Source organism: Labeo rohita, chromosome 19 (assembly GCF_022985175.1).
Source record: "Labeo rohita strain BAU-BD-2019 chromosome 19, IGBB_LRoh.1.0, whole genome shotgun sequence".
NCBI lineage: Eukaryota > Metazoa > Chordata > Actinopteri > Cypriniformes > Cyprinidae > Labeo > Labeo rohita.
The window spans coordinates 22,092,970-22,115,413 of record NC_066887.1 but is presented as its reverse complement, the minus strand read 5'-3'; the positions used below and the strand labels follow the sequence as shown (position 1 = coordinate 22,115,413).

At 38.3% G+C, this 22,444-nt stretch overlaps 1 protein-coding gene across 2 annotated transcripts in view; it reads right to left on the bottom strand.

Annotated features, from left to right (window-relative positions):
• The window catches only part of cpne4b (copine IVb), a 44,211-nt gene that overhangs the window by 9,595 nt on the left and 12,172 nt on the right, over nt 1–22,444 (bottom strand). For both annotated transcript variants that reach the window (XM_051137545.1, XM_051137546.1), the window contains exons 6-12: nt 18,205–18,288; nt 18,025–18,114; nt 8,816–8,914; nt 4,131–4,217; nt 2,745–2,804; nt 1,578–1,711; nt 1,075–1,129 (exon numbers count right to left, since the gene is read on the bottom strand). In XM_051137545.1, coding sequence (XP_050993502.1) covers nt 1,075–1,129; nt 1,578–1,711; nt 2,745–2,804; nt 4,131–4,217; nt 8,816–8,914; nt 18,025–18,114; nt 18,205–18,288 — 609 coding nt within the window. The remainder of the gene's footprint in view (nt 1–1,074; nt 1,130–1,577; nt 1,712–2,744; nt 2,805–4,130; nt 4,218–8,815; nt 8,915–18,024; nt 18,115–18,204; nt 18,289–22,444) is intronic.

Sequence of the window (22,444 nt, the reverse complement as noted above, 5' to 3'; positions counted from 1 at the left end):
TTATAAATTCAGTCTGTTAAATCTTAGATAATTCAATCAATAAAATATTACTATTATTTTTTATCATTATTATTATTATTATTAATTAATAATAATAATAATCATAATAATCATAATATAGGAAAATTACTTGAGTCCTAAAATAAAGTTACAAATTCAGTCTGTTAAATCTTAGATAATTCAATAAATAAATTATTATTATTATTTTTATCATTATTATTATTATTATTAATAATAATAAAAATAATAATCATAATATAAGAAACTTACTTGAGTCCTAAAATAAAGTTACAAATTCAGTCTGTTAAATATTATATCAGTCAGTCAAATCAATCAATAAATAATAACTATAATAATAATAATCATCATAATAATAGTAATAATATAGTAAACTTATTGCAGTCTTAAAATAAAGTTACAAATTCAATCTGTTAAATATTAGATAAGTCAACCAAATCAATCAATAAATAATAATAATAAAAATAATAATATAGGAAACTTATTGCAGTTCAGTTATTGCAGTCAATCAGTCAATTAACAATATTATTATTATTATTATTATTATTATTAATGATAATATAGGAAACTTATTGCAGTTCAGTTATTGCAGTCAATCAGTCAATTAACATTATTATTATTATTATTATTATTAATGATAATATAGGAAACTTATTGCAGTTCAGTTATTGCAGTCAATCAGTCAATTAACATTATTATTATTATTATTATTATTAATGATAATATAGGAAACTTATTGCAGTCTATCAAATCAATCAACAAATTAAGTATTGTTTTAAAAAGACCATGATATAGGATTACTTAAATATTTGATCTTAAAAGTATTTATTTAACGTAATTTCAACTATGCAATCTAACAGTCAAATGAAACAAGAATCACAGTAAAAAAGAAGTATGATCATTTAAAAAACAAAAATGACTCAGTTTTTGTTTTTTTAAATGACAACTTTTCTTTCTTACTGCAAAATTACACATAACTGCATGTAAAAAAAATGCCCTTAAAGTATTTAAAAAAAAAAAAAACTTTTACTTAACATATAAAAATAATGAACTTACTTTGAAGTCTGGTGGGATTTGGGCTCCAAAGCCAAAAGCGGGAAACATTTTGTCGCTGGAAACAGATCAGAAGCAGAAAGGATTAATGAGCGTGCATTGAGCCCCAGAGATGAGCAACGAGGTGAGCAGGGATGTGACATTGTGAGGGGTCAAATATAATTGACTCTGAGCTTAAGTGACGTCTTGAGCGAGAGAGTGATTGAAGTGTAGAAAGACAATCCTTGACATGACAGCTCTGCATCCTATAGGCGCTGACAGTCATACGACTGAATGCTGATTAATTGATGCAATGTGTAATTGATTGATTAATTGGTCTGAAAGTTTGGTTAATGGCCTGTACTAAGAAAATAACTGCTGTAAACATTTTGTGATGGAGCAGCTCTGTTAGTAAGTCCATTAAATTTCATTTGGCAAATTTCAAGGATTGACTTGACTTTGCATGATTGATGAACTGATTTATTGGTTGACTGGCTGACTGATTGAGGGATTGATTGGTGGGTCACCTATCGTAATCCTGGCAGATCTCCCCAACAGCGATCAACGCTTTGAGGTACTCATTGGGCTGGTAAGGGTGGATGTAGTGGAGGGAGCAGCTGTTTCGAGGGTCACCGTTTGAGGCGGTGAAATCAATCGCCACCTGTAGAACAACACTTGTTAAAGGGACAGTTCACAGAAAAATTTAAATTTGACATTATTTACTTCAAACCTGTATGTGGGTCATTGACGTGTAAGGATTTTTGACAGGCCAATTTTAAATTGTCGTAATTTTTCAAACATTAAGAATGTTGTGTACACATAAATTCATATTCAAATTTTAAATTAAAAGATTTGTGTTTTTTCATCTCAATGAATTAGCCTTAAAAAAAATGTCATGTGGTGCGACCATGATTTATATTAAAATTAATGCATTTCTTTAACATGTTTAACATTTTTTAGATGTTCTCAGTAATTAAAGTGTTTAGAAACAAAGTATTTGCATTTATTCTGAGTTTTTGTAAATAATAAATAATTAACTGCAGGCATTTCTTTAGCCCCAGTTATTTCTGAACTTTGCCCTGAACTTTCTTGGCTGCTCAACTGACCTTTTGCTGGGAGTTTGATTAACAGGCAATCAAATACGCTGTTTTGTCCGACAAACAAACCAGACACGAGAGTAGATAAAAAGTCGATTAAAGCTATACAAATATCCTGGGTTCCCCTTAAGAGTAAAATATGCAATTATTCTTATATATTTTTAAATTTACTATATGAATCACTGTGACCAGATTAGTGATTGGAATTTGAATGATTCTGATTTAGTCAGGATGTTTTTGTGAAATGAGTAAAATGATTCTTTGAAAAGATCCGAAACTACATAATAAATCAGTCTCTGTTCATTGTATCACGCATGGAAATGAGCAAGCAGTACAATTCTTCACAATTTCACTTCAGTGCTCTAATCTAAAATGAAAATGAGTAAATAATTACAGAATTTGAATTCTAAGAACACCTGATGTAGACACACATTAAAGACACACAGCTAGAAACTAAACCACCAGATTACACAGTTTACAAGATCCAGCCTATATTGACTCTTGCTGTCAATGGAGTTTGGTTTAGCTTAAAGATTAACATGAATTAGCATAAAAAGTCGGGGGAATGTCTTTCAAATGCCTTTTAAGACTACTTACTGTGAACTGAATCTGACATCCTCCCATGATGTAATCCAGGAAAGAGTGCATCTTTATGATCTGAAACAGAGTTAAAATAACTTATTAAACTGATAGTTATGGTCCTGAATACTGACTAGTAACAAATCATTTCAGGTTTACAAAAATGTGTGTGTCTGTGTGCTTATTTTTATAAAATTATTTATTTATTTTTTAAAAATTGTAGTTCGATTTTTTTATGACTTTGTGCTGTAATTACAGCAGCAGTCTGTACATGGGCCATACAGAATTGGTGCAAACTGCTGTCCCACAACCAAAAAACATATTTAAAACACATTTAATTATTCAAATCTTAGATGTTTACTAAGATCCTTTTATTATCTATTGAAACCCACAATATTATTTCTAATATCAGTTAGCTTAATACATATAAAATCATCATTTAGTGGGTACTTGCAATTGGGAGGTAGCTGTCCCAAACTCTAACCCCTAAATGTCAACTTATGAAAATGATATTGAAATAATGTTTGCATTTTATTCCATTGTTGTTTTTGTTGTTTTTGAAGAGATTTTTATATATATATATATATATATATATATATATATATTATATATGACTCACTACCGAAACAGAGTATGTTTTAGTCCAATGGCTCAGACTGATTTTAACTACACCCCTACATTTATGATCAGGAAATATTCCTGTGTCCCTCTCACAGCTATAAGGTGTATGTAGATAGGCTCAGCCTTTTTGAGGTAAATGTTCAAAAGTATAAAAAAATCTTTGTGTCGCTATCAAAACATTACTTTCACTACCAAAAATGTGCTGTCACGAATGAAACATGGGATGTTTTGTCAAAAATGAAGTATAATGAATCATCAACTAAGATGTTATGATAGTTGCTGGTTTAATGTATCTTTAAACTAATGAATCCTTTGTAATCAGTATGAACTTTGTCATCAGTATGATCAACTTTTTGCCTTTTACAAAGAACAACTGGTTTCAAAATACAACAAATCTCATAAATCACACTTGAAATATTGTTAAAATTGTAATAGCTACTGATTTACCTCTAAAAACTTTTAAATAAAATAGAAAAATATATATATTTGCAAGGAAGATGTAAGCAAAATCTTAATAGTTCAATGTAACCCTTCTTATAAAATTATATATTACTATTTCGGTAGTGTCAAATTTGGGGAGAGGACAAAATTCCAAAACTTTCTGAAAATACAATATGAGAATTAACTGCAAATTACCTGAAATGTGTACCCTGGATGTTATACAATTTGCATACATAAATTTGTGAAAAAAGGCACATTTTTTCAAAACATTTCTAACTCTGACTTTGAACAAGTTCTGTTGTACGGCCCATATATCAGATATAAAGTGTAGGAGTTCCTCACCTTGCACAAGGTAAGAATTACCATTCCAGAATTTCTGTAATTCTTCTTCTTCACTTGGTACTTAGGATTAATACACTCCCACTGGATCTGTCAGAAACATGTACAAGAGTAAGTTAACAATTCAGCACTATGCCATTCATCCAGCTCTGTACTGAACTCCATTGAGCCACAAGATGAATTACTTGGGGTTGCAGGTATTTCATTTGAGGTCTGAGGTGCGCTTATGATGTATCTGTATGAGAGGAAGATGCCTACGGGCTGAGGCACAATGACAGACAGATGTCTAAAAGACTCAGTATAACATAGTGGCTGCAGTTGAGATTTCAGAAACTGTGAGAGTGACTGGCTGTAAGCTGGCAGCGCAAGCGAGACTTTCACAAGCATGTCAGTGTTGATAAGTCACCTTTTGGCCAAGATCAGTTTGTAGTTTCTCTTGTGATGATGCTTGGCAGGATAAAAAAGGTATGTCTATCCAAGCCAAACTTTTCTTTACTCATCTTACATTTCCTGAGTGAATACAATAGCTCCAGTGATGCGAACAATCTGCCTTAAATCTATGATTTATTCAAAATGATGCATGCACAATTATCTCATCCAGTTCTAAAGATCTGAAATCAGGTCGTGAAGAGCATGTGAGAAGTTTTCTTCCACCACTAGAGACTGAAAGCATCCGAGTTTCCCGCTGAAAATGAAGCACCTGTTTGTGAACCCTGCTAGCAGTGCAATCAGCATGTGCTGACGGACGAGGTATTCTACTGATTAACAAATGCAACGAGAAGCATATGCTGAAGCCTGTCGACTTTGCTCCTCTGAGCATTCAAGGGGATGATGGCGAATGTGAAGTTAATGGAATTTAAAGCAACACAGTCACTACTAATCTGCACAGACGGTAATAGATTTCAAATGAGAGAAGCCACGGAACAGAGTGAATTAATTCAGACGCTAGAGACTGACGCATAAGTGTGTATGTGGCACAGTAACGTATATATACTCTATATGGCCATATGTATGTGCATGCGGAGATTTTCTTACATACATACATACATACATACATGCACACATACATATATGTGACCCTGGACCACAAAACCAGCCATAAGGGTCAAGTCATCAGATTTATAGGACAATATTTGGCCGAGATACAACTATTTGAAAATCTGGAATTTGAGTGATAAAAAAAAACTAAATTGAGAAAATTGCCTTTAAAGTTGTCCAAATGAAGTTCTTAGCAAAGCACAAAAATTACATTTTGATATATGTATAGTAGGAAATTTACAAAATGTCTTCAAGGAACATGATCTTTACTTAATATCCAAATGATTTTTGGCATAAAAGAAAAATCAATAATTTTGACCCATGCAATGTATTTTTACTTATTGCTACAAATATACCTGTGCTACTCAAGACTGGTTTTGTGGTCCAGGGTCACATATATGTGTGTGTATGTGCACCACTTTTGTGCACTGAATATTATCCTTTTACTGTATTTATGAGCAAATAAATGCAAACTTAATGGAATAAAACATTTTAACTAAACCAAACATGTGAACAGTAGTGTATATAAAAGCATAAAAGAGTTAACTTAAAGGAGAAGTCCACAATTTCCAGAACAACAATTTACAAATAATTTACTCACCCCCTTGTCATCCAAGATGTTCATGTCTTTCTGTCTTCAGTCGTAAAGAAATTATGGGTTTTGAGGAAAACATTTCAGAATTTTTCTTCATATAATGGACTTGATTGGTGCCCCTGATTTTGAACTTCCAAAATGTAGTTTAAATGCAGCTTCAAAGGGCTCTAAATGATCCCAGCCAAGGAAGAAGGGTCTTATCTAGCAAAACGATCAGTCATTTTTTTTTTTTTTTTTAAATAAAGATAAAATATACTTTTTAAGCACAAAAGCTTGTGTAGCACAGGCTCTGGGATGCACGTTCACGACGCTACGCTATCACGACTACAACGCTACTATTGAATCATGTCGAAAGGTCACACGGAACATAGGCAGAACTACAGACCCAGTGTTTACAAAGCGAAGGCGCAAAGACTAAGAAAGTGCAAGTAAGTCAAACGTTGTTTACAAACAAAAAGCTCCAATGATGTCAAATGATTCTGAAGTTGTAGGAGAAAATAAGATGGAGATTTTTGCCATTCTCTACCTTTTTGAGCCAGAGTACACAGATGATAAACTTAGACGTGATTCGTAATAGTGATGGGAGTTTTACCGACTCTGACCTTTGAGTCTTGTTCAGCAAAATGAACAAATCTTTTTTTGAGTAATTTCGTTCATTTTAGCAAAATATAATTAAAATGTTACGTGTTGCTTCCCTAACACATCTACTGCTTGCACGAACGTTGCTCACACTACAAACAAGACAAAACTATAATGCTATAAGAAACAGAAAAGATTAATTCATTGTCTACTTGGGTCTTTAGTCTATGATTAGCTCACCTCACCTCAAGTTTTCAGGTTTGAGTCGTTTGTTCATCACGTGACAGCCCAATAAAATGAACGAACGACTTGAAAAACTCGAAGACTCGAAACAGGTGAACTAATGTGCGACTGAACGAATCACTCCCCGAGATGACCCGTTCTTCCCGAGTCACATTAAAGATTCGTTCAAAATGAACAAATCATTCAAGAACGTGCATCCCAGAGCCTGTGCTACACGAGCTTTTGTGCTTAAAAAGTACACAAAATTTTATTTTTTGAAAAAAAAATGACCAATCGTTTCACTAGATAAGACCCTTCTTCGTTTAGAGCCCTTTGAAGCTGCATTTAAACTAAATTTTGGAAGTTCAAAATCAGGGGCACAATTGAAGTCCATTATATGAAGAAAAATCCTGAAATGTTTTCCTCAAAAACCATAATTTCTTTTCGACTGAAGACAGAAAGACATGAACATCTTGGATGACAAGGGGGAGAGTAAATTATATGTGAATTGTTGTTCTGGAAGTGGACTTCTCCTTTAAAGTCCCCATGAAATAAAAAAAAAAGTTTTTTAGTATGAATATGTTAGCCTTAAGATTTTCTATAAGCTAGTGTACTCCAAAGCAAAGACAAAATTCACATTCTCTAACTTCCGCAAATATGGATCAATGATTCTGATGATATCACCCTGCACTTCAGTTTCTCATCAAACTTTCTGTCCAATCAAATTCTCTCTAGAATCCGAAGCGTCCCGCCCCTTACACTATAAATACACAGAGCTCTGGCTAAAATCCATCCCAGAATTAGTATTTTCTGTATGGCACGTAGTGCACTATATGTATCTAGGAGTGATTTAGACTGGGGCAAAAGAGGTCTGGTTTTGTACTGTTACGCGAACTGCCGCAGTGCACACACAGTCTAAAAGGTATTGGACCCTTTTGAATTCTACACAGAATGCTGTTTTATATACAGATAATGGGTTATGGATGAGATTGTGGCTGTCAGGCGCTGTTAAATGTGGCTTTACCGAACTCAACGGCTCTGGCCCAAGCTGTGATAAACGAAACACTATTGGCCATTTCATCACCACAGTTCTCTAAACTGTCAAAACAAGCCACTGCAATCATTCATGTGACTCAGCACAAATACACATCACTCTCTCTTTCTTGCATTCACTCTTGCTTTTTCTTTATTCTTCTATTGCTCTTTTCTCAGTTTATTCCTTGGCGTGTCCTTTCCCTCCTCCACCATACAGCACCTCTAATTATTCTCTGTTTCTCTGCAGGTAACATTGTGTCTATGGTGACAATAGTTCAGAATTCTCTACAAAATCAAGGACAAAAAGAAAGTCAAATGAAACACATTGAGAGAGGCAAACAGACAGAAAGACGAGAGGATGAACTCAGTGACTGTTACGACACAGGCAGGATGAGTAGAGAATAAGAGATGAAAACTGAGAGAGTGAGACATAAAAAGATAACAAAGTAAGTGTTAGGCTTGTTTCACACCGCCTGCAAGAGAAAACACTGCGTAACTGAAAGAGCAGGCTCACGTTGAGCTTTCACACTGACTGAGCTTCCGCTGAATAACAGACCTGACACTCTTGAAAGAAAATAAAGAGATTCATGGAATCTACATGAGGAGCAGGAATGTAGAATATATATTTGTAATTCTGTATCACAGAACTGAATTTTTATGTAAAACTTTGAATTGGAACCATTTCTGAATGGCGAAATTTTTACAGAAGCTTAGAATTAAGACTCAAAGGTTAAATTTCAGCCTCATCAGACCACAGAATCTTTTTTGTATTTCCACAGCCATTCACATGCCTATGGGCAAGCTCCAGTCGAGATGTGATATGAGTTTTTATTAATGAAGGCTTTCTTCTTTCAACATGGAGTTATGAAGTATGCATGCTATTGCTCTTATTCAGTTCCATGAGCTTCAGGGCATATTCAGAATATATACTTCAAAAACGTTATAATGTCTTTGGCCTTTCTAGGATTTTTCTCCTAAAAGTGTTGAATCTTAGTAGTGTTTCCTAACACTGTTTGCTCATGCAATGGGGATAATGCTATAAATGGGTATAATTCTTAAAAATTACATGAAACAGTTGAAAGTCAGAAGGTGAACAATGACATTTTACTTATTTTTTCATTTTGACAAGAGTACTTTGTATTGCCAAAACCATTTTTGGAAGCAGGGGTTGTTTTCTGACTGTGTGTGTGTGTGTGTGTGTGTGTGTGTATGTTTATACCTGCTTTCCATCCATGGCTGCCTTCATCTCCTTGAAGGTGGTTTGAAATTCTCCTATGAAGTCATGTTTGCCATTTGAATCCCAGTCCCATACTGTACACTACAACAAAAAAAAGTGTAGTAAAAAAAGCTGAATCACACAGAATTGACAATATGCATCATATGTTTATAATACAGTTAAATTCAAACATAACTGCTATCTGACAGAACCGTTATTTGACATTTCTGAGCGGCATGCTTAATGCCCTAAATAAATCTGTGAATAATTTTAACTCTGTGCATGAGGGTGTGAGACTTGAGTCCCTAAAGAGCTGTGATAAATATCCTGTGCTAAGTAGTTTTCTATAGCAGTGCTGAGGGTAACATTGTCTCATGCACACACACATACACATCCACGCAGAAACATACAATACGTGCAAAAAATGGCAATAATTGTGCTTATGATGCACCTTCAATTCAACAGCAAAACTGCATAAAAAAATGTGAACTTGTTTCATTCAAATATCGAATTACGCTTGTTTTTCTATTTGTAACAATTCACTCAAATCACGAAGCAACATGATTTTACGACATTGATTTCACAATACGATTTCCTGACACTTTTTTTTTTTTTACAAAATGAGATTTAAGACAAATTATAAGTGATTATAGTGAAAAGGTGCTGCACATTTCTTAGTGAAATTGAAATTTGAAAACATTTTTGAACAGTAAGGTATTTTATGTTTTTTGAAGAATTCTCTTGCACTCACCAAGCCTGCATTTGTTTGATTCAAAATACAGCAAAAGCTGTAATATTGTGAAATATTTTTACTATTTAAAATAACTGCTTTCTATTTGAATATATTTTAAAATGTAATTTATTCCTGTAATCAAAGCTAAATTTTCAACACAATTGTTCCAGTCTTCAATGTCTTCAGAAATCATTCTAATATGCTGATTTGCTGTTCAAGAAACATCTTTATAATTATTATCAATATTTAAAAGAGCTGAGTACATTTTTTTCAAGATTCTTTGATGAATAGACAGATCAAAAGATCAGCATTTATCTGAAGTAAAAAGCTTTTGTAATATTATACACTATAACATTCAAAAGCTCGGAGTGAGTATAGAAATTAATACTTTTATTTAGCAAGGATCTTTTAAATTGATCAAAAGTGATGATGAAGACATTTATAATGTCATAACGTTCTAAACTTTCTATTCATCAAAGAAACCTCAAAAATTCTACTCTATAAATACTACTCTAGCTGTTTTCAACATAATAATAATAATAATAATAATAATGTTTTTAAGCAGCAAATCAGAATATTAGAATGATTTCTGAAGGATCATGTGACTGGAGTAATGATGCTAAAAATTCAGATTTGAAATCACAGGAATAAATTACATTTCAAAATATGTTCACAGAGAAAACAGTTATTTTAAATAGTAAAAATATTTCAGAATTTTACTGTTTTTGCTTTACTTTGGATCAAATAAATACAGGCTTGGTGAGCAGAAGAGACTTCTTAAAAAACATAAAAAATCTTACTGTTCAAAAACTTTTGACTGGTAGTGTATGTCAAATAACAAAACTAATTAAAATTGTAAAACAAATCTCATATCAAATAAAAACAATAAATAATTCAAATAAAAGCAAACTCTTCATATATATAAAGGTTTTGCCTGTGCTCTTTCCATTTAAAATTAGAGGCAACCACTGCATTTTAAATCACAATTAAAACAAAGATTTTGACTTAAATTAGATTTTAGTTAAATTACTTAATGTCAAAATCTGAAGCAAAAACAAAATGGTCAGACTTTAGCTTTGTGAAGTAAATAAAATAAAAACAGCAAATGGGCTGAATGAGACGCAAATTCACTCTCTGACAGCAGATTGCTTATTGAACAGCCACAATACAGCGTTTCCTTGGTTACCGCTGTAAACAAAGCAAAGTTGTGCTTGTAAAAAAGCTACTACTTCAATATCCATTATACAGAGGCAAGATAAAAAGAGAAAAAAACATCTAAAATTTTCTGAGGGTGAGTACTGTAAATGATGACACTATTTTAATTTTTGGGTGAACCATTCCTTTAACCTCCAAAGCTCATACTCAAACATTTGTTTTAATCCTAGAGTTGCTTCAAAGAACAACAACAGCAGTGTCTCAGAAATTATAGATTGTACATACAGTAAAAATGCACACCAAGTAAACACTGTGTCCAAACACCAAGTGCTGAAATAATTAATAACGCCACAAGAGCAGGAAAAATGAAAACAGCATCAGCTTTTCTTTGCTACAGTGCGACTGAAATGTCACAGTTCATTATGAAGATCTTTTATCTAATCTAGTGCTGAATCTGGAACAAGATGAGGAGTCTTAAGAAGTAATAAAGGATTGTGAAAGCACTTACTACTCATACAAATGTAAAGAAGAACTGCAGCAGGTCATCTTGTTATCATAACACTTCTTCAATTTTAATACCTTGCCATGTTGTTGATTTAAAGATTTAACACTCTCTTCAATACGCTGGAGCGTGTGTGTGTATGTGTGTCATTGTGAATGTGGGTGTGAGGCAGGAGTGGCAGGAAGACAGCACACTGTAGCATTGCTGTTAATGAATCATTGATGCCGAGACATAAGCGGGTGGTAATCAAAATTTGAAGGCCATTTAAAATATTAATACAGAGATGCTGTGGTTGACTTTTCAGCTGAAGAAGCGAGAACCAGCAATAACTCAACATGCAAAACTCACACCTGCTCCTCTACTCTGTATAAAGTTCAGAAACATGCCCAAAAGATGGATGAAGAGATGTAAGCACGTTTCTTTTACCCTGGGGTTCAGACACATAAAAACAAACAAATAAATACATACATGAATACATAAAATAGAATAGTTTTTCTAACTAGATTTTATTGCACATTTTTTGTTGCCTTTGGGCGAGTTACATCAGTATTTGTACGGAAGCCTGTTTTCACCACTTAATGAAAAATTAAACAAAAAAGGTACTTTTCTTACAATTTCATATTTTTCTAGGAATTGCATAATACCAACTTGCAATTTTTACTTTTTCTCTCAGAATTGCATAAAATAAACTTGAAATTGAGAGTTGTTAATCTGGGATTAAACTTGCAATTCTGACTGACTTTTTTCTCAGAACTGTAAAAAAATTAATTCGCAATTCTGAAAAGAGTAATTTCTCTAAAAGAGTTGGCGTGGTTGGAATTGTGTGTTGATAAACATGCCTTTCCTTCCGTGTCCTTCTGGTTGCGGCTTACCTCCCTAAACGATCGACATGACCAAAACATGAACATGGGCACGCTTTGCTCATGAGTCGCGTGCTTTTACGTGAAGCCGCGGCTCACCTCGACTGCTTCCCGTTCTGGTCCTTCTACTTCCGGGTACGAGGCCACTACGATGTGCATCGATGGGGAGCAATAGGAAGCGAAGAAGGTTTCGCCAGGTGAAAACCCCGTAAACTTCTCGCACCTCACGTCCTTCGGTCGAGCTTCCGGATGAGTTTGATAGTCTGTCTCAGCATGGCTGATTTCTTATTCAGAGCTTCTAAACGGGCAGAATGGGCAGCAGCAGCATCGCTAGGAGGGCGTGAGCCATTTGAAGTTGAGGCTTCGGCTGAGCAGGCCTCTGCGGGGGGGCTGATTCTCAGTTGGAGGCGAACGTGCTTAAACAGGCAGCCAAGGAGATCGGAGTCCCGAACCTTCAGGGCTGAATAACGGACATCTGGGTAACGACCGTCACGCTCGTTTCCAGTGCCTGCTTCCCGGAAGTGCACGAGAAGTTGACGAAATCGCGGAAGGCTCTGTTTTCGGCCAGAACGCGATATACCAACTCCTCCTCCTTCACCACCCTCAATGGGGGTCCAGCGAGGGGGCTTACGGAGGATCCCCAAGCGGAGAGGGTGATTGCAGTGCACTCCCGTTTAATGGGAACCCCAAAGGTTGCCATCCAGGGCCTGTAAGTTCTCTCCGGGCAAAGGCCTATATGGCTGGGACAAGCTGCGTTTGCCCTGCACGCCATGGCCATCCTGAGGGTGTTCAGACCAAGGTGTTATGAGATCTGTATAAGGGTGGTCCCAACCTAGAGGTACAGGAACTGCGCTCAGCGACCGATTACGCTCTCTGAGCTATGAAAGTTGTGGTGCACGCTCTGGGAAGGGCGATGGGGAAGCCCCATTCCGACCTTCTGTCATCCGGCAGACAGCCACTGTGCCTGTTTCCTCGCAATTCTGACTTTTTTTCTCAGAATTGCATGCTATAAACTCGAAATTGAGTTATAAAGTGAGAATTGTGAGATACAAACTCACAATTTTTACTTTTTCTCTCAGAATTGCATAACATAAACTTGAAATTGAGAGTTATAAAGTCATATATGACTGACTTTAAGTCAAATTCTGACTGACTTTTTTCTCAGAACTGTAAAAAAATAAACTCGCAATTCTGAAAAGATTAATTTCTCTAAAAGAGTCAGTAAGAGCGTTTCTCCTCTTGCTTATCTTACAGCACTATGGCCCTCCATGAGATGGCCAGATGCTGAGACTGCAGACCAGGAGACCCTAGAGATTTGGTGTCGCTACATGTTGGCAAAGGCACCCCGTTTTCCTTTTTCTTTTATCTCCAGGCACGGCGCCTTTTGCTCTATTCAGCCATGACATCCCCACTCCAGGTACGTCGGGTGTAGTTGTAGTTGAATCTGTGCTATCCCTCCTCCAAGGAGGCCTGGATAGGCACCTTTCTGCTTCTACCCCCAAGATCCATGTGGCAGCTAACCATGACTTGGTGGAAGGCAGATCGGTGGGGGAGCATGATTTGTTATCAGATTCCTTAGAGGTGCCCAGAGGTTGAATTCTCTCAGGCTACACCACATCCCCTCTTGATCTGTCTGTGGTCCTTCAGGCCTACAGTAAGATTTGTTGAGCCCCTTCAGTCAGTTGGTTTCTGACTCTCCATGGAGGCGGCTTCCCTGACTGTGCTCACCTCTGTTAAAGAGCAGGAAATCTTCAAGCCCTCTCTGTCAACGTTTCGTGCCTGGAATTCGACACAACGTCTCCATTCCCTCCATCAGGGAACGAGGGTTACTGTACGTAACAGAGACGATATTAACCCGCAATTGCAACCCGCAATAAAGTCAGAATTGTGAGATATAAACTTGCAATTCTGACTGACTTTTTTTTCTCCGAATTGTTAGATATAAACCCACAATTGTGGCTTATAAAGGTGGAATTGTGAGATATATTTTTGCAAAATTCGGTGCTATAAACTCAAAATTGAGTTATAAAGTCAGAATTGTGAGACACAAACTCGCAATTTTGACTGACTTTTTTCTCAGAACTGTAAAAAAAACCTTGCAATTCTGCCTTTTTTCTCACAATTCTGACTGACTTTTTTCTCAGAATTGTGAGATATAAACCCACAATTGTGACTTATAAAGTAAGAATTGTGAGATATAAACTTGCAATTCTGACTTTTTTTCACAGAATTGTGTGCTATAAACCTGAAATTGAGTTATAAAGTCAGATTTGTGGGATATAAACTCGCAATTCTGACTGAGCTTTTTTCTTGCAATTCTGATTTTTTTCCCCTTCGCAATTCTGATTCGTTTTAACTCAAAATTGAGAGATATAAATTCGCAATAACGAGTTATAAAGTCCAATTCCGGGGAGAAAAAAATATTAATATTTTCTCGCAATTTCAAGTTTATATCATGCAATTCTGAGAAAAAAGGTCATCATTGTGAGATAAAGTTGGAATTACCTTTTATTTTTTATTGAGTGATGGAAACAGGCTTCCATAGTATTTTTTAAAGATTTCATTAAGCACTTAAATGTTTTTTTTTTTAAAGATTTATTTTTGCCGTTTTTGCCTTTTAATGATAGGACAGTAGTGAGACAGGAAATTAAGTGGGAGAGAGAGGGGGACGGGATCGGGAAAGGTCTGATGCCCGAAGCGCAACGGCGCTGCATGTCGATGCACTGCCCACGAGGCTATTGGTGACAACAAGCGCTTAAATGTTTAATGGCTGTAAATCTGCATAAACACATTGTTTACTGTAATGAGAAATAAAACAAAACCCACTTACTGTTAGTTACAGAGCCTCACAACTGTCATAACTTTCCATAACTTCCTTTCTAGAAAATTTTAATGACATAATTTGCATAAATGGGTTTATGTAATTGTATCATGCTTTAAAACAGATAGGGTACAGAGATACATGAATGGAAAAACTTAACCTAGCAAAAAAGCAGAGTGATTGTGAGCTCAACATAGCATGAAGGTTCAACTACCTTGTTTTACTATGGATATTTCTCACAACATGCATAAAATGTAACTGCAGTGTATCTGTAACTCTGTGAATCTGAATTCAATGTGTGTTTTCACTGCGGAGACATTGCTGTCCGTGGTGCGTTGAGTGTAAAGAAGTCATGAATATTAAACAAACCAGTTCATGTTTATTCAGGGGCATGTCACCTAAAATAACTGTTTTCCCATCTGTCTGACTATAGATGTCCTTGACTATCCAACATCAGCTACAGATATCTGGACTCAAATCAACAATGTTCAAGTATTTTGGATTGAAAATGTCTTTTAACCAGCTTTAAAAGATCATGTTGCGCAAATGCTCATTCAGCCACTTAATATAACAGCCAAAGGCTTAATTCAAACTGGCTTGTTTCCAGGCATTTAAAGCATTAGTTAATTGCTGTAAGTGGTGGTTATTTTCAAGTAAAGCTGAGAGCAGCAGAGTAAAGTGCCAACGTGAAGCTGATCAAGGGATTCAGCTCTAAACATACAGAGACATCAGCTCTTAATTTTGCTCTCTTTGTCTCTTTCTTGGCCCGTATCTTCCACTTTCTCTAAAATGTCACTTGCACAGTATGTGAACGTTTTAGAAAGGCATTACTTCCAAACAGCTTTTGTGTAGAATCTCAGTGTGGTGCGAAGACTAAATCTCATCTAAACTCTGCGCCGTTATGACAATACAAAGAGAATCGTCTTTAAAGACAGATTATTACGATACAGCTCTCCTAGTCCCACTTCTGCATTGGCATACAAATGAGGATCTTACACCTGCATTGCTGAGATCTCAATGTGTGTGTGTGACAGAGAGAGAAAGAGAAGAGAAGGAAAGTAATGCAATCTTAGGAGCTTTCATGAGTAAATAAGGCAACACACACACACACACACACACAAACTCCATGCTATTAGTTAAAGGGTGATACTACACACAGTTTTACTGAACAACTGCAACGTATCGACCCCCTGTCATAAGTAATAAAGACCTAGAGGCTGATATATTGAAGTTTGAAAAAATTGGAGTATTACATTTGGAGTATTAATATAAGTGTGCTTTCAGTACGGTAACTTGTTTGTTTGCTTGTTTTTATTGCCATAGCAGCATATATTGCTATTTTCATGGCAATATCAATGTATTTTAAAACAAATAAAAATATTAACATAGAGTAGCAATGAAAAACAGGATCTGACAACCAACTCATATCATTACAATAAACATAATATAAGATATTTCCTTTCTATATTTGAAAAAAAAAGACTATTCCTGGTCAAATGAAAACATCCATTAGAGAACTTTCTGAGCAAAAATGTTCCATAACTTTGTGCTTTCATTTCAGTTTAATCTTTTTAGTCTTTTATGCTCACCCAGATACATTTATCTGATCACAAATATAGTAAAAACGAAGTGTTTTTTTTTTTTTTTTTTTTTTTTAATATATTTTAAAATGAAATGTATTCCTGTAATTTTTCAGCAGTGATTATTCTATGAAACATTTTCTATTATTATTAATATATTAATATTATGGTTGAAACCATGACATATTCTTTCCAGGATTCTTTGATGAATAGAAACAGCATTTATTTGAAATAGAATTTTGCAACAATGTAAAAAACAATTTGTAACAATGTAAAAAAAACAAGTTCTGTCACTTTGGGTCACTGACCCCAAGCTTTTGAACAGTATTGTATCAAAACTTTTTTATATGCTATTTTAAATACATAAATTAATTACTATTACTTTGGACAACGCATCCATGAATAGTTTTTAATCATCATCAATCAAAAAATTATATTAATGTATATTTTAAATGAAATTAAAAGTCTTGTAACAGTAATCATTAAAATATTGAATACAAAATAATTATAAAAGAAAACACAAAAGCATTTAATATATCAACCACTCTAATTATAACCTTATTAAAGAGCCACAGAACATGGAGTATATGAAGTCAATAAAATAGTACTTTAAGTCTAATTAGTGCTGAACGATTAATCACGAATAATCGCATCCAAAATAAAAGTTTTTGTGTACATAATATGTGTGCATGTACTGTGTATATTTATTATGTATATATAAACACACACACACACACACACACATGCATGTATATATTTAGGAAAAATGTTATGTTTATATAATAAATATATTTATATATAATATAATAAATTATACGAATATAAATATATACATGTAAATTCATATAAATGTTTTCAATATATAGTGTATGTGTGTGTCTTTGTACATACATAATAAATGTACACAGTACATGCATATATATGTACACAAAAACTTTTATTTTGGATGCGATTAATCGCGCTTAATCGTTGCCCAGCACTAAGTCCTAATCTCACCTTCTGATCCTAAATCAGTCGTGTCTGGTAAATAACAGGGTTTCCTGCTCTCTATAGAGCTCTATACTGTTCTTTTTTACAATTGGACCCAAAGACAGAAAAGTTCTCAAACCCAGAAGGACTGTGTGGGCTTGAATGGACTAAAGGGCAGTAACATCAATTTCTGTCGTTGGTTCCACCATGTCTGTTCCTCTCAGGAAACTGTCAGGACCCTCCAAACAGCCGGGCTCCATTTACCCACTCAGTAATTAGCTCACTATGAAAGATGTCAGCTGCAATGGTGAGGCAGAATGGATAGGACTGCCATTACATAAATCTGCCAAGATGATTCTAATCTAATGTGACCAAATGGTCACACTGAGACCAGAATACAGAGCAAAAAAACCTGCGCTGACATAAAAGCCTCATATGGAACACGTTCACATTATTGCAGTATATCTTTCGATGAGATGATTCACTGCTTTATGTCAGAAATATCTCTCTAGTTATCATTACAGTATGCAAATGGTTAGGTTTTTGTTTTGTAATCAATTAATAGTGGATCTAGTCTAAGTATCGGTCCTACCTTTAACTCCCGGTCATGGTCTCCACTGCAGAGTGTGTTTAAAGAAACTTTGAATGATTTCCAGACAGGACTGAGATTGTTCATAATGGTCTGCAAACAGAAATATACCAGTTTACACATGCACACTATATTTCTTAAATATGTACTTAATATGAATGCGTGCACATATATCAGTCGTACCTCTGTTCTGTGCACCAGCGATGCTGTGCCATCATCATTCACTCTGAAGATTTCCAAAAAGGGATCCGACTTGCTAAAAAAGTCCTAAACAAAGAATGTAAATACAACATCTATATATATATATATATATATATAAGTGTTCTGGAAGCTCTTTTGAAAATCAAAATCATTATTTTTGCAATTTCATTTGGTGGTGCTAGCATACAGAAATTACACACTTGAGCTTTAATGAATTTTTGATTGATTCATACATCAATCCCAGGCATATTTGTTGCATAATAAATGGCTTGGAGTTTGGAAACTATATCTGAATGCACATCGTTTTTCTAAATGGTCCTGTAACGGAGACAGTGAGAAGCGGATCCAAGTGCTAGCTTTATTGATAAACGTAGTCAAACAGGCAAGGTCAGCGACGGCAAACAGGAGCATAAAAGGTAATCCAAACACGGTAATCCAATAAACAAGAGAAGTGGTCAGTGCAGGCGGCAAGGTTCAAGAAACACAGTGACAGTCCAGGGTCGAAAACACACGAAGGCAAGGCTTGGAAATAAACAAGGAAACACAATGGAAATAACAGGCTAAACAACAATCAGCACACAGAGGGGTGAGTGGGAGCCTTAAATACTAAACATGAGGGAACACATGACCAAAACCAACCAATGGAAAGGGGACACATAGAACAGGGGAACCAATGAGAACATGACACATACAAACAAGAGTAAAGCATGGTGGGTTGAGTGAACACAGAGTCTGGACTGGAGTGCCCTTGAACTCCTGTAGAGGGCACTCCAGCTGGTGATTGTAACATAGCCCCCTAAGGAGCGGCTTCCAGACGCTCCAACAGCAAAACAGTCCTGGGGAGCGGTGGGAGGGCCAGGAGACTGAGGCAGAATCGGTAGGGAGGAAGCCTTCCAGGGCAGAGCAGGAGGCGGAGGAGGCGCAGGAGCCCTCCAGGGCGGAGCCGGAGGTGGAGCAGGAGGCGCAGGAGCCCCAGGGTGGAGCAGGAGGTGCCGGGGCCCTCCAGGGCAGAACAGGAGGCAGAACAGGAGGCGCCGGGGCCCTCCAGGGCTGAGCAGGAACCCGCATCATGAATTGGGACCTAGGAAGAACAGGGACAGAGGAGGCAGACAGAATAAAGGGAGAAGCAGAGAGTTTAAAGGGTAACGCCCCCTCCATAAGAGGTTCCACAGTTGGCGCGGACACCTCTGGAGGCATTGGCGCGGCTTCACCGACAGGGAAGGCCTCTGGAGCAGATTTGGGACCAGACGGGACCTCCGGGGCAGACTTGAGACCAGACGGGTCCTCCGGGGCAGACTTGAGACCAGACGGGAGCTCTGGAGCAGGCCTGAGATCAGACGGAAGCTCTGGAGCAGGCTTGAGACCAGACGTGGTCTCAGGGGCGGACTTGTGAACAGATTCATGGACTGACGAGGCCTCTGGAGCAGACTCGTGGACAGACAAGGCCTCTGGAGCAGACTCGTGGACAGGGGAGGCCTCTGGAGCAGACTCGTGGACAGACTCATGGACAGACGAGGCCTCTGGGATGCAGTGTGCAGCCCACACACTCAAAATGGCGATTGCAATCACAGGGAGCGCAGTAGGCAATGGGATGCCCACCGGGCTGGAAGGTGTGAAGTTTGGGAGCGTCAGCTCTGCGTGGCTTGGAAGCGAAGGCTCTGCGTGGCTCGGGAGCGTCGGCTCTGCGTGGCTCGGGAGCGTCGGCTCTGCGTCCTGTACTGACATCAGAGGAGTGTCTATCACACTGGCGATCAAGACATGCCGTGGCTCTGGTAGATCAGACGAGGCATGGCGTGGCTCTGGCAGATCAGACGAGACGTGACTTGGCTCTGGATGCTTGGGCGAGACGTGACTTGGCTCTGGGCGCTCGGGCGAGACGTGACTTGGCTCTGGGCGCTCGGGCGAGACGTGACTTGGCTCTGGGCGCTCGGGCGAGACGTGACCTGGCTCTGGGCGCTCGGGCGAGACGTGACCTGGGTTTAGTGGAACAGCTGTGACTTGACTTGGCCTTAGTGGAACAGCGGTAGCCTGACTTGGCTTGGCTGGAACAACTGTGACTTGACTTGGCTTTGAGGGAGCAGCTGTGACTTGACTTGACCTTGAGGGAACAGCGGTGACTTGACTTGACCTTGAGGGAACAGCTGTGGTTTGACTTGGCTTGTGGGGATCGGCTGTGACTTGACTTGATTCGTGAAGATCAGTAGTGAACTGCTTTGACTCATGGAGATCAGCGGTGACTTGATCTGACAAGTGAAGACCAGCGGTGACTGGAACTGACTTGTGAAGATCATTGATTTTACTTGACTCAGGAACTACGGCTGTTACCGAAGCTTGACTGGACTTGGAAGCTTGACTGGACTTGGAAGCTTGACTGGACTTGGAAGCTTGACTGGACTTGGAAGCTTGACTGGACTTGGAAGCTTGACTGGACTTGGAAGCTTGACTGGACTTGGAAGCTTGACTGGACTTGGAAGCTTGACTGGACTCTGGAGCAGCAGCTGAAGCTTGACTTGACTCTAGAATAACAGCAGCAACTTGACTTGGCTCATGAGGATCTGCTGTAGCCTGGCTTGGCTCATGGAGATCCGCTGTAACGGGACGTGACTCCTGAACAACAGCCGTAACGTGACCTGACTCGTGGAGAACAACAGCTGTGTCTTGACTTGACTTGAAAGCCTGACTTGACCCCAGGGTAGCTGCCACGGCGTGAAGGAGTGCCACTTTAGCTGCCCATACCGTCATTAAGGGTGGATCCAGCACGTGGGCCATCATGACCACAGGCGGCGTCCAAGTGCTGGCCGGGGGTTCTAGGATGGCAGCCCTCTTGTGGTACGGCTGGGAGACAGCGGCCATCTTGTGGACAGGCTCTGCCGTGACGGCCATCTTGTGCAGTGGCTCTGGTGTGACGGCCATCTTGCGCAGTGGCTCTGGCGTGACGGCCATCTTGCGCAGTGGCTCTGGCGTGACGGCCATCTTGCGCAGTGGCTCTGGCGTGGCGGCCATCTTGCGCAGTGGCTCTGGCGTGGCGGCCATCTTGCGCAGTGGCTCTGGCGTGGCGGCCATCTTGTGAGCAGACCCTGAAAGGGCGGCCATCTTGTGAGCAGACCCAGGAAGGGCGGCCATCTTGTGAGCAGACCCAGGAAGGGCGGCCATCTTGTGAGCTGGCTTGGAGATAGCAGCCATCTTGTGAGCTGGTTGTGGTGTGGCAGCCATCTTGACTGTACTTGGTTCAGGAAAGATGGTTGTAACTTGACTTGAGACAGGAACAACAGTTCTGGCTTGACTTGACACAGGAAACACAGCTTTAACTTGACTTGCCTTAGGAAGAGCAGCTCTGACTTGACTTGATGCAAGAAACACAGCTCCGGGTTGACTTGACACAGGAACAGCAGCTGTAGATTGACTTGACACAGGAACAGCAGCTGTAGATTGACTTGACACTGGAACAGCAGCTGTAGCTTGGCTTGACTCTGGGGTGGCAGCTGTGACTTTACTTGACTCAGGAAACACAGCTGCAACTTGACTGGACTCAGAAACTTGACTTAACTCAGGAAACACAGCTGCGACTTTATATGGCTCTTGTATGGCAGCTGTGACGTGACGGAGCTCTATTTTCGCCGCCATTTTATGAACGGGCTCCGCCGTCACCGCCATCTTGTGAGTGAGCACCGACGTGGCCGCCATTTTGCGAACGGGGTCAGTTGTAGCCGCCAATACACGGGCGGGTTGCACGGCCGGCGTTACCGCGATGACGCGTTGCTCCTCCGCGACACCCACAGTAAACGATGAGCCACTAATTTGCAGTGCAATGTCTATGTAATGTTCCAAAGTCCAATGAGGTTCATGAAGTGGCATTGAGAAGCGGAAAGGTTCAGAAAGCCCTCCACGGAAAAATATCATCAGACATAGATCGTCCATTGAAGTCTGATTAGCTAATTCAACAAAGTCCATAATGTACTCCTCAATTGACCGCTCACCTTGTTTGAGACGCATGATCTGTACTGCTGAATTCATACTGGAACCGGATGACTCCAGAATAGCTGCTGGATCCTTGTAGTGGCTGATTGTTCTGTAACGGAGACAGTGAGAAGCGGATCCAAGTGCTAGCTTTATTGATAAACGTAGTCAAACAGGCAAGGTCAGCGACGGCAAACAGGAGCATAAAAGGTAATCCAAACACGGTAATCCAATAAACAAGAGAAGTGGTCAGTGCAGGCGGCAA